We start from the raw sequence: 12514 nt of genomic DNA, 5'->3' as shown, positions 1-12514 counted from the left end.
TGTTCCTTAAAATCTACCTCTTTGAGCAAGCTTTTGGCCATCTGTCCTGATATCTTCTTCTGTGTCTCAAATGTTTTTATTGATAGCGCTCTTGTTAAGCACCTTGGGATATTTTGCTACGCTAAATGCGCTATATAAATGTAAGTTATTGTTGTTGAACGATGCTGTATAAATGTAAATTGTTTCTTTACCTTTCACCAGGATATGTACCAATAAGTGACATTATAGACCAAACTAACCGAACAGCTTGGATCAATAATCAAGTGCAGTTGGCAAAAAATCAATGTATGGATGGAATCAATTTGGATCTGGAGGAAGCTGTTCCATTTCAATCTGTAAAATATTACGCACTAACTCAACTGGTTAACGAAACCACACAAATCTTCCACCGAGAAATACCTGGGTCTCAGGTAAAGGAGACATTTTTTTTAAATGGGGATAAGCAATTTAGTTTCTACTTGATTATAAAAGAACATTGATATTTTTCTGGATAAGTAAATTGAAATCATGATTTTTAGCTGCTGTTTATTAGTGCGCCATCTTTTTACAAGGCTGCTTGGACCATTGCTAAGGTTAGAAATTTTAGTTTGAATCCGCTTAAGCTGGATGTGCAGCAAATTTGGTGGTGCACCACTTGCAGCCCAGAATTCTACAAGTGAATTGAGGCCCATGGGATGGTCCGAACTGTAATGTTCACATAGTTTCTGAAAATGATAAAGCACAGAAGGAGGCCATTTAGCCTATTGTGCCTGTGCTAGCTCCTTGAAAGAGCTATTCAAATAGTCCCACTCCCCATTGCCCTGCAATTTTCTCCCCTTTAAGTATTTAACCAATCCCTTTTGAAAGTTACTATTGAATCTGCTTCCACCGCACTTTCAGGCAGCGCATTCCAGATCACAACAACTCGCTGCGTAAAAAGATTCTCCTCATCTCCCCTCTGGTTCTTTTGCCAATTGCCTTCAATCTGTGTCCTCTGGTTACCAACCCTCCTGCCACTGGAAACAGTTTCTCCTTATTTACTCTATCAAAACCCTCCAGAAAGGGAAGAAAAACTTGTATTTATGTAGCACCTTAAAAGATGCTTCAGAAATGTCCCACGGTTTGCATGCAATGAGTTACTTTGAGATAAAGGGAACATTAAGTAGGCAAAAAAAGCACTTGCTGCATTTTTATTTGATGATGCTTGAAGCAGACTTTTATTGTTGAGGTTTTCATATAACAGACCTTGCTAACCTGGAGTGCAGTGATTTAATTCTTGAGTTTAGGCTCACTAATGCCTTGTGGTTAAGGCAGTGATTAGGTGAGTTATACAAATCCTGGTCCATGCTGAATCATCTGATTGTAGCTGGAATATTGGAGGGCACAATTTACCCCTAGTGCAATGGGTCAGAGAAGGGTAAATGAACCATCTGATTGTTATCTGTGATGTGCCTTCAATAACTCAAAGACAAGGAATTTAAAGGATTTAACTAAGGCTTTTAATCACTAAGAACATAGCAGCATTACAGGTCTTCCCACATCGGGCGTCTGGTAGGAATGACTCATACAGCTCCTGAGACCTTTATATGGCAAAAGACAGGGGCGTAGCCAATACACACAATAGGAACAAAAGGGGGCGGTTCACACAATACAAGCAGGTAAAACACATAGGCTGATGAAGGCATATATTTCATCACATTCACCCCTTCTACAGATTTAGTCTGTCCGGGGGTGTGATAGTCCTTCCTGAACGTCACAACAGTACCTCGGGTTCCGACCGGGAGTCCGTGGTGCCCTCCTGGGCATACCCATGTGCTGGGGTTGTTGCAGGTACTGCTGGGGGTGGTGAGGATACCTCTGGGGATGGTGGAGGTTCTTCTGGGGGTGGTGGTGGTGGGTCGTCGTCGTCGCTTCCTGCCGAGGCGAGGTCCTTTATGGACACGGTGTCTTCACGCCCGTCGGCGTGCTTGACGTACGCGTACTGTGGGTTTGCGTGGAGTAGGTGTACTGCCTCCACGAGGGGATCCGTTTTGTGGCCCCTCACATGTTTCCGTAACAGGACTGTCCCTGGGGTGGAGAGCCACGAGGGTAGGGATACTCCTGAGGTTGATTTGCGGGGAAAAACAAACATCTTCTCGTGAGGAGTGGCGTTAGTAGCAGTACACAGTAGCGACCTTATCGAGTGGAGTACGTCTGGGAGGACCTCCTGCCAACGGGAGGTTTAGTGCTAAGGTGACCGCCTTCCACACTGTCGCGTTCTCCCTCTCCACTTGCCCATTACCCCGGGGGTTATAACGAGTGGTCCGACTCGTGGCCATCCCCTTTGACAGCAGGTATTGGTGCAGTTCATCGCTCATGAACGACGCCCCCCTGTCAGTGTGGATGTAGTTGGGCATGCCGAACGTGCAAAACAGGTTGCCGAGGCACTTGATGACCGTGGCACTGGTCATATCTGGGCAGGGGTAGGCGAATGGGAAGCGGGAGTACTCGTCCACAATGTTGAGGAAGTACACATTGCGGTCGGTGGAGGGGAATGGTCCCTTGAAATCTAAGCTCAGGCGCTTGAATGGCCGTGTAGCTTTGATCAGGTGGGCTCGGTCGGGCCTGAAAAAACGGGGCTTGCATTCCGCACAAGTGCGGCAGTCCCTGGTCATAGACCGGACCTCCTCAATGGAATAGGGCAGGTTACGGGATTTTATAAAGTGGATTAGCCGGGTGACCCCCGGGTGGCAGAGGCCATTGTGGAGGCCCTGTAGCCTGTCCCCCTGGATGCTGGCACACATCCCTCGTGATAGGGCGTCGGGGGATTCGTTGAGGGCCCCCGGCCTATATATTATGTCGTACTCAAACGTGGAGAGTTCGATCCGCCACCTGAGAATTTTGTCGTTCTTCATCTTCCCCCTCTGTTTGTTGTTAAACATGAAGGCTACCGACCGCTGGTCGGTAAGCAGGGTGAAGCGTTTGCCGGTTAGGTAGTGCCTCCAGTGCCGCACTGCCTCCACTATGGCCTGGGCCTCCTTCTCTACCGAGGAGTGCCTGATCTCGGGCTCTTGGAGGGTTCTTGAGAAAAAGGCTATGGGCCGCCCATCCTGGTTGAGGGTGGCTGCTAAAGCGAAGTCGGACGCATCGCTTTCGACCTGGAAAGGGATGTTTTCGTCCACTACCCGCAGCGCGGCCTTCTCAATGTCGTGTTTAATGCTGTTGAAGGCGGCGTGGGCCTCGGCCGTGAGCGGGAAGGACGTTGATTTCAGGAGGGGACGGGCCTTGTCGGAATAATTGGGGACCCATTGGGCGTAATAGGAGAAGAACCCCAGGCACCTTTTCAGGGCCTTGGGGGTGTTTGGTAGGGGTAGCTCCCATAGGGGGCGCAATCGGTCGGGGTCCGGACCGATTTCCCCGTTTTCCACCACGCACCCCAGGATACAGAGGCGCGTGGTGCTAAAGACACACTTATCCTCGTTGTAGGTGAGATTGAGTCTGAGGGCGGTTTCCAGAAATCTCGCGAGGTTCGAGTCGTGGTCTTGCTGGTCGTGGCCGCAGATGGTGACGTTGTCTAGATATGGGTAGGTGGCTGTTAACTGGTTCTCATCGACCATGCGGTCCATCTCCCGCTGGAAGGCCGAGACCCCGTTCGTTACCCCAAAGGGGACTCTGAGGAAGTGGTAGAGACGTCCGTTCGCCTCGAAGGCGGTGTATGGACGGTCCTCCGGCCTAATGGGGAGCTGGTGGTATGCCGATTTTAGGTCGATGGTGGAAAACACCCGGTATTGCGCGATTTGGTTAACCATATCCGCTATGCGGGGCAGAGGGTAGGCGTCTAGCTGGGTGTATAGATTAACCGTCTGGCTATAATCTATCACCATCCGCTTCTTTTCGCTACCCTTAACTACTACTACCTGGGCGCGCCACGGGCTGGTACTGCATTCGATGATACCTTCCCGCTTGAGTCTTTCTACTTCCGACGCAATGAACCGTCTGTCCTCCCAGCTGTACCGCCTACTCTTGGTCGCTATGGGTCGACAGTTGGGTGCGAGGTTGGCGAACAGAGAGGGCGGCTTGACCTTCAGGGTAGCCAGACCGCACACTGTGAGGGGCGGCTGGGACCCACCGTAGGTAAGCGTGATACTTTGGTGGTGGCACTGGAAGTCCAGACCCAAGATCACGCTCACACAGAGATCTGGCATTATCAATAGTTTAAAATCTCTGTAATCATTGCCTTTTACCGACAACATAACCGCGCAGAAACCTGTAATTTTTGAGGTATGAGTCTTATCGGCCATGGCGATTTTGCCCTGTGTGGGGACTATCGTTAGTGAAAGTCGTTTTACCAGGCTAGGATGAATAAAGCTTTCGGTGCTCCCGCAGTCAATCAAGCATTTAACCTTGTTCCCGTTTACCTCTATGTCCATCATCGATTTAGACAACGGATGCGGCCTGGACTGATCCACTGTGATCGAGGCCACCAGTGGGTCCTGGAGGTCCGTGTAGTCGGGGCAAGATGGTGGACTCCATGAGGGTGGACAAGATGGCTTCCAAGATGGCCGCTCCCACGGCGCGCACGCGGCGGTGGTGGAGTTGGAGGCGGGGTTCCCTCTGCAGACTTTGCTGAAATGTCCTTTCTTCCCGCATTTAAAACAGGTGGTGCCCTTCGCTGGGCACAGATGCCTGGAGTGTTTGTCCTGGCCGCAGAAGTAGCATTTCGGGCCCCGATGCATTGCGGCAGTAGTGGGGCTCCTGGGTGGAGGCTGGGGCTCCGATGGTGCTGGGCTGGCCTGAGACCTGGGAGGTGTAGATGGCTTCCAAGATGGCGGGCCCCACGGCGCGCACGAGGCGGAGTGGGCCGCGTGGCCTGGGGAACAGGATTCAGAGTTCCTCTGGGCCATATCCAGCGATCGCGCTATGTCTATAGCCTGTTTTAAGTCCAGTCCCTCCTTTTCAAACAGTTTCTGCCGAATATAATTTGAACTGAGGCCCGCAATAAGGGAGTCTCGAATCAGCTCCTCCGTGTACATGATGGCAGACACGGCCTTACAGTTACAGTCTCTGCCCAGTACTTTTAGGTTTAGTATAAAGTCCCCTAGTGACTCACCATGCCGCTGCGTGCGAGTAGTCAGAAGATGCCTGGCGTACACCACGTTTATTGGCCGCGCGTAGTGGGCCTTCAGGATGGTGCAGGCCTCCTCGTAGCTGGTGGCATCTTGGATGAGGGGGGAGACCCGATGGCTCACCCAGTTTCGCAGGATTCCCAGTTTCATGTCTCCGGTAGCGGTTTCAGCTGCGGCTATGGCAGTGGATGAGTTTGCAATGAAAAATTCGAAGCATTGGAACCAGTGTCCGAACTGTGTGGCTGCGTCTGAGGCATGGGGGTCCAGATCCAAGCGCTCTGGTTTCAGGAGTCGATCCATCCTGGTGTTTTAATGATTAAAATTGATGTGCCTTCAATAACTCAAAGACAAGGAATTTAAAGGATTCAACTAAGGCTTTTAATCACTAAGAACATAGCAGCATTACAGGTCTTCCCACATCGGGCGTCTGGTAGGAATGACTCATACAGCTCCTGAGACCTTTATATGGCAAAAGACAGGGGCGTAGCCAATACACACAATAGGAACAAAAGGGGGCGGTTCACACAATACAAGCAGGTGAAACACACAGGTAAAACACATAGACTGATGAAGGCATGTATTTCATCACAATCTGGATGCCTCCCGCTGAAACTGCAGTGCAGATGTTGGGCAAGGACACCAATTGCGTTTGCTCCTCCCCTCATGGTCGAATATCCTGCCAGCACTCAATGTCTGGCCTCGCTTAAAAACGTGGCCACTTTGGCTCGGTATTGGAGCGTGGCCGACACTTCTGCGATTGCAATTTGGTCACAACTTGATGCCTTTAGGAGAGGAGGAGAGAAAATTGACAGAAAAATTTGGAGGAAGAAGGTGGGTGGATGGTGGGGAATTGGACATGATTAAGATTTTGATAACCTATTAATTGTAACTCCTTATTTGCCCCAACTTTATCATTTTCCTTTTTATACAGTCATGAACACTTTTTTAGAACTCCTAACCCGTTAAATCCACAGCTCCCATGAACCATGTGCGAGTAGGGAGTGCATATAAAAACCATATAACTAACAGTGGTATCCGACACAAAGTGTGAGAAGAAATTAACAACTTCTTGGTACTCTTTGGCCCTTAGGTCACATTTGACGTGGCTTGGTCTCCAGACTGCATAGATGGCCGATGCTATGATTACGTGGCAATTGCAAATTCCTGTGACTTTTTATTTGTGATGTCCTATGATATGCAGAGTCAAATTTGGGACGAATGCATTGCAAAGGCAAATGCTCCCTATCACCAGACTATAGCCGGTATGTACAATAAGATCTTCTGGTTCAGGGTGTACCTGCCCCATATCAGTGTTAATCTAAGACCCTCATTATTTTTTTGTCTCATTTAGGTTACTCTGCTTATATCAAGCTGGGTATTGATTCCAGAAAGCTTGTGATGGGAGTTCCATGGTATGGTTATGACTATCCTTGCACACACTTGTTTGAGGTAAGGTGTTGTCATTTTGTGGCTTTCACTTATCCTAATTATTTAGAATAAACTTTTGTAAACCATTGTCTTGTTGCTGTGCAAACTGTCCCATTGATTCCCTTTTCTGGAGAAATGGTTAGTTTGCATAGCTCAGGAAATGAGAGTAAAGTCAGTTCATCTGAAACTCAACCCTCTGGTACATGAACTGTCCCATCAAGGCATCTAATTGTATTTTGGAACAGCCCAGTATTTTTCCCTCTATTATCTTGCTTGTAGACTATTTCAAAAACTTCTCTTTTACGTAAAGAAGATTTTTAATACATTTACTTTTCACTAATTTCTATTTACATCCATTGGCTTGCTCTCTGGGCTTACCTTATCCATGCTATTTCATATTGTACTCCACTGAGGCTGCCCCTAACTGCATTCATAGAAACATAGCAGATAGGAGCAGGAGTAGGCCATTTGGCCCCTCGAGCCTGCATTCAACGAGATCATGGCTAATCATCCAAATTCAGTACCGTGTCCCTGCTTTCTCCCCATATCCCTTGATCCCTTTAGCCTTAAGAAATATATCCAACTCCTTCTTGAATATATTTAATGAATTGGCCTCCACTGCCTTCTGTGGTAGAGAATTCCACAGGTTCACCACTCTCTGGGTGAAGAAATTCCTCCTCATCTCTGTCCTAAATGGCTTACCCCTTATCCTTAGACTGTGACTCCTGGTTCTGGACTCCCCGACCATCGGGAACATCCTTCCTGCATCTAGTCTGTCTAGTCCTGTTAGAATTTTATAAGTTTCCTCTGGGCTGTAAATCTTAAGCTTCTCAAATCTTTTCTCAATGCTCATCCCTTTACACATGGGATCATAAGAACAGGAGTAGGCCATTCAACCCCTCGAGCCTGTTCGCCATTCAATTAGATCATGGCTGACCTGTATCTTAATTCCATCTACCCGCCTTGGTTCCATAACCCTTAATAGCCTTGCCTAATTAAAATCTTCAATCTCAGTTTTGAAATTTGTAGTTGATCCCCTAGCCTCAACAGCTTTTTGGGGGAGAGCGTTCCAGATTTCCACTACCCTTTGTGTGAAGAAGTGCTTCCTGACATCACCCCTGAACGGCCTAGCTCTAATTTTAATGTTATGCCCCCTTATTCTGGACTTCCCCACCAAAGGAATAACTTTCTCTCTATCTACCCTATCGACTCCTTTGATCATTTTAAACACGTCAGTGAGATCATCCCTTAATCTTCTATATTCAGTCTTGCTGCTGTCTATAAATGTGCCATTTAATTTATATATTTCAGTAAACGCCCCCTCCTTTCTAAATTGTAATGCTTAAGTTTCTCTAATTGTCTCTCATGGCCTTTACATTTGACGTCATGCTGTTGCTGCATTTTTGAAGTTACCAAAGTAACTATAATCACAATTTAACACAAAAGATTGAAGATAGCATGTCCTGTACATAAGAAAACTGTGCAGTAACAAACTACTTTTTCATTTTTTTTGTACTTTTCAGGCTGGTAGATGTGCATTACCAAACATTCCTTTTAGAGGTGCCCCTTGCAGTGATGCAGCTGGACATCAGGTCCCATACAAAGAGATCATGAAGAAGGTGCTCAATTCAATTACGGGCAGATTTTGGGATGATGATCAGAAAGCCCCATATTATATCTACATGGTAAGACACTGGAATTCTGTGCATTGTAACATTCTTTGTAGAATGCAAACATTGCAGTGTTTAATGGTTCAACAGGATTCAGCAAAGCTCAGAACGTCCAGTTTGTACAGTAGAAAATGTGTGTCGTTGGAATATTGCCAAGAAAATAGGAGTTGATCTACAAAACACCAAACTCATTTCAATTTTTTTTAAAACATTGTGTATAATCAGTTGCACACAAATGAAATGACTTAGACTTTGCAAATAAATCACTTTTCACAATCCATAATGACCCCCCTGTGAAAATTATTGATAGTTTGGTTTGTAAAATGTGTGCCCCTGTCTCCCATTTGGTGATCAATTTAGCACAAAAGATTGAAGTTAACCTGCTCTGTACATAAGAAAACGCACTCTTGACCGCCTGCATTTTACCTAGTCACATGCCTAATTGACATCAGCTAAATCTTGCTCAGATACTTGAGTGCACTGCAGTCAAAGACTGGGCAGCTTGAGCTTTCAGCAATAGCATATAAATCATGTTTTCCCCTTTTGATTACAATATTTTGTTACTTTGAGTATTTTGAAATGATAGAATGTTCCACATTGAAGAGTAAAGAAGTCTTGCTGCAATTGTATAGGGCCTCGGTAAGACCACACCTGGAGTACTGTGTACAGTTTTGGTCTCTTTTATTCGTTCGTGGGATGTGGGCGCCTCTGGCAAGGCCAGCATTTATTGTCCATCCCTAATTGCCCTTGAGAAGATGGTGGTAAGCTGCTGCCTTGAACCGCTGCAGTCCATGTGGTGAAGGTGCTCCCACAGTGCTGTTAGGGAGGGAGTTCCAGGATTACATAGGATATTTGGCACAACCAGTCCATGCTCCACTCGAGCCTCCTCCCGTCTTTCCTCATCTAACTCTATCAGCATAGCCCTCTATTCCCTTCTCCCTCATATGCTTATCTAGCCTCCTCTTAAATGCATCTACACTATTTGCCTCAACCACTCCCTGTGGTAGCGAGTTCCATATTCTCACCACTCTCTGGGTAAAGAGGTTTCTTCTGAATTCTCTATTGGATTTCTTGGTGACTATCTTATATTGATGGCCTCTAGTTACACTCTTCCCCACAAGTGGAAACACTCTCTCTCTATCCACTCTATCAAAACATTTCATGATTTTAAAGACCTCAATTAGGTCACCCCTCAGCCGTTTTTCACGTGAAAAGAGACCCAGCCTGTTCATCCTTTCCTGATAGGTATACCCTCACATTTCTGGTATCATCCTCGGAAATTTTCTCTGCACCCTCTCCAGTGCCTCTATATCCTTTTTATAATATGGTGACCAGAATTGTACACAGTGCTCCAAGTGTGGTCTAACCAAGGTTTGATACAAGTTCAGCATAACTTCACTACTTTTCAATTCTGTCCCTCTAGAAATAAACTGTAGTGCCTGATTTGCTTCTGTTATGGCCTTGTTAACCTGTGTCGCTACTTTTAGTGATTTCTGTACGTGTACTCCAAGATCTCTTTGCTCCTCTACCCCACCCAGACTCGTGACCTCCCTATTCTTCCTACCAAAATGTAATACCTCACATTTTGCCATGCTCATTCTGCAAGTTTAGTAATGTCTTCCTGTAACTTGTTGCAGTCCTCCGCAGTATTAATTAACCCCCCACCACAATTTGGTGTCATCCGCAAATTTAGAAATTGTGTTATTGATTCCAAAGTCTAAATTGTTAGTATAAATTGTGAACAGCAGTGGTCCCAGCACTGATCCTTGTGGAACACCACTACCCACCTTCTGCCACTGTGAATAGCCTTTACACCTACTCTCTGCTTTCTGTCTTGAAACCCGCTAGCTATCCATTCTACTACTTGTCCCCTGATTCCGCATTCTCTGACCTTATTCATTAGTCTATTATGTGGTACCTTATCGAAGGCCTTTTGAAAATCTAGATAAATTACATCTACTGCATTACCCTTGTCTACTCTCTCTGTTACCTCTTTAAAAAATTCAGTGAGGTTGGTCAAACAAGACTGTCCCTTTTAGTCTGCTCTCAATCATCAGCAAAGTGATGGAAGGTGTCATCGACAGTGCTATCAAGCAGCACTTACTCACCAATAACCTGCTCGCTGATGTCCAGTTTGGGTTCCGCCAGGACCACTTGGCCCCGACCTCATTACAGCCTTGGTCCAAACATGGACAAAAGAGTTGAATTCTAGAGGTGAGGTGAGAGTGACTACCCTTGACATCAAGGCAGCATTTGACCGAGTGTGGCATCAAGGAGCCCGAGTATAACTGAAGTCAATGGGAATCGGGGGGAAAACTCTCCACTGGCTGGAGTCATACTAGCACAAAGGAAGATGGTTGCCCTTGTCTTTCTTCTAGGTGGTAGAGGACGCGAGTTTGGGAAGTGCTGTCGAAGAAGCCTTGGCGAGTTGCTGCAGTGCATCTTGTAGATGGTACACACTGCAGCCACGGTGCGCCGGTGGTGGAGGGAGTGAAAGTTTAAGGTGGTAGATGGGGTGCCAATCAAGTGGGCTGCTTTGTCCTGGATGGTGCCGAGCTTCTTGAGGTCTGATGGAGCTGCACTCATCCAGGCAAGTGGAGAGTATTCCATCACACTCCTTACTTGTGCCTTGTAGATGGTGGAAAGGCTTTGACAAGTGTCTCAGCTCCTGACTCCCCAAAGTCCCTCAGCAGCACCTCATTCCTAGTTCTATTTGTGGTGTTAGTTCCTACATGGACCACAGCAACTGGACACTCCCCCTCCTGCTCCAAGTTCTTCTCCATCCGTGAGCAGAAGTCCTTAACCCTGGTACCAGGCAGGCAGCACAGCCTTCGGGACTCCCGGTCGCGTCTGCAGAGAACAGTATCTTTTCCCCGACTGTACTATCCCCCCACTTGAATGGCCTCCTGTATCATGGTGCCGTGGTCAATTTGCCCATCCTCCCTGCAGTCTTTGTCCTCATCCACACCAGTAGCAAGTACCTTATACCTTGGACAAGGGCAAAGGCTGAGGCTCCTCCAACATTGCATCTGAGGTCCCCTTACCTGCCTGACTCGCAGTCGCATCCTCCTGTCCAAAACCACTCACTATCTAACCTAAGAGGTGTGACTGCTGCCTGGGTCAAAGTGCCCAGGTATGTCTTCCCCCTTCCCTGATGCATTGCAATGTCTGCACCTCTGACTCCAGCTCAACAACTCCGGATCCGAAGTTCCTCGAATTGCAGCCATTTATGCCAATGTGGTTGCCTGGGATCACGTTGCTCTCCACAAACTCCCACGTGCTGCAGATGCGGCACACCTCCTGCACAGCTATCTCTATCTAGCCTTGTTCTATATATTTCATTAATTATGTAATTAATTCACTTAGTTTATTTTTTAGGTTTTTTTTTTACATTTATTAAACTAGTTTAAATTATTAATTTAATAAAGCAGGTAGTAGGTTCCTAGTTCCTTGTTTAAACTACTCCCTTAGCTTAGACAGCAAAAAATGTATTACTTACCGACCTGCTGTCCTGTGACGTCCCTGAGTCCAGGAGTTGTTTACCCCAGCCAAATGGATGCTGCAGGAAAGTCTCACGCTTTTTTAAAACCGGTTCAATTATTCTAGTTGTTTATCTTAGATACTTACCTTAATACATACCCTCGATACTTATTTTAGTTCCCCTGGGTTCTGTCGCTTCTTCCACTCTGCTGTGATTTTGGCATCCCTCTCACGTCACTCTTTCAATTTCTGCCTCTTTGTGTTGGTCTCAGATCCCAGGTCCGCTCTCGCCTCATTTGTGCTCCCAGGTCCGCTCTCGCCGTTCCATCACCAAGATTGCCTATTTCCACCTCCGTAACACTGCCTAACTCCGCCCCTGCCTCGGCTATTCTGCTGCTCAGACCCTCATCCATGCTTTTGTTACCTCTAGACTTGACTAGTCCAACGCTCTCCTGACCAGCCTCCCATTTTCCACCCTCCCTCCATAAATTTGAGCTCATCCAAAATTCTGCTGACCATTTCCTAATTCACCCATCACCCCTGCTCGCTGCCCTACACTGGCTCCCGGACCTTGTTTTCAAATCCCTCCATGGCCTCGCCCCTCCCTATCTCTGTATCCTCCTCCAGCCCTGCAGCCCTCCGAGATCTCTGCGCTCCTCCAATTCTGGCCTCTTGCGCATTCCCAATTCTCATTGGTGGCCGTGCCTTCAGCTGCCTAGGCGCTAAGCTCTGGAATTCCCTCCCTAAACCTCTCTGCCTCTTTACCTCTCCTCCTTAAGATGCTCCTTAAAACCTATCTCTCACCTGTCCTAATTTCTCCTTACGTGGCTCAGTGTCAAATTTTGTTTGATA

General features: G+C 47.0%; 1 protein-coding gene across 1 annotated transcript in view; it reads left to right on the top strand.

Annotated features, from left to right (window-relative positions):
• LOC147122395 (di-N-acetylchitobiase-like) overlaps window positions 1–12514 on the top strand; it is a 30711-nt gene that overhangs the window by 17033 nt on the left and 1164 nt on the right. Inside the window, exons 3-6 of the mRNA XM_085983517.1 lie at window positions 202–410; window positions 6175–6346; window positions 6436–6533; window positions 8036–8197. Of these exons, the coding sequence (XP_085839643.1) occupies window positions 202–410; window positions 6175–6346; window positions 6436–6533; window positions 8036–8197 (641 nt within the window). The remainder of the gene's footprint in view (window positions 1–201; window positions 411–6174; window positions 6347–6435; window positions 6534–8035; window positions 8198–12514) is intronic.

Source organism: Somniosus microcephalus, chromosome 3 (genome assembly GCF_052327205.1).
Source record: "Somniosus microcephalus isolate GS21.2 chromosome 3, FLI_Smic_1.0, whole genome shotgun sequence".
NCBI classification, from domain to species: domain Eukaryota; kingdom Metazoa; phylum Chordata; class Chondrichthyes; order Squaliformes; family Somniosidae; genus Somniosus; species Somniosus microcephalus.
Note: the sequence above shows the minus strand (reverse complement) of the source record. Positions and strands in the feature narration are given on the sequence as shown.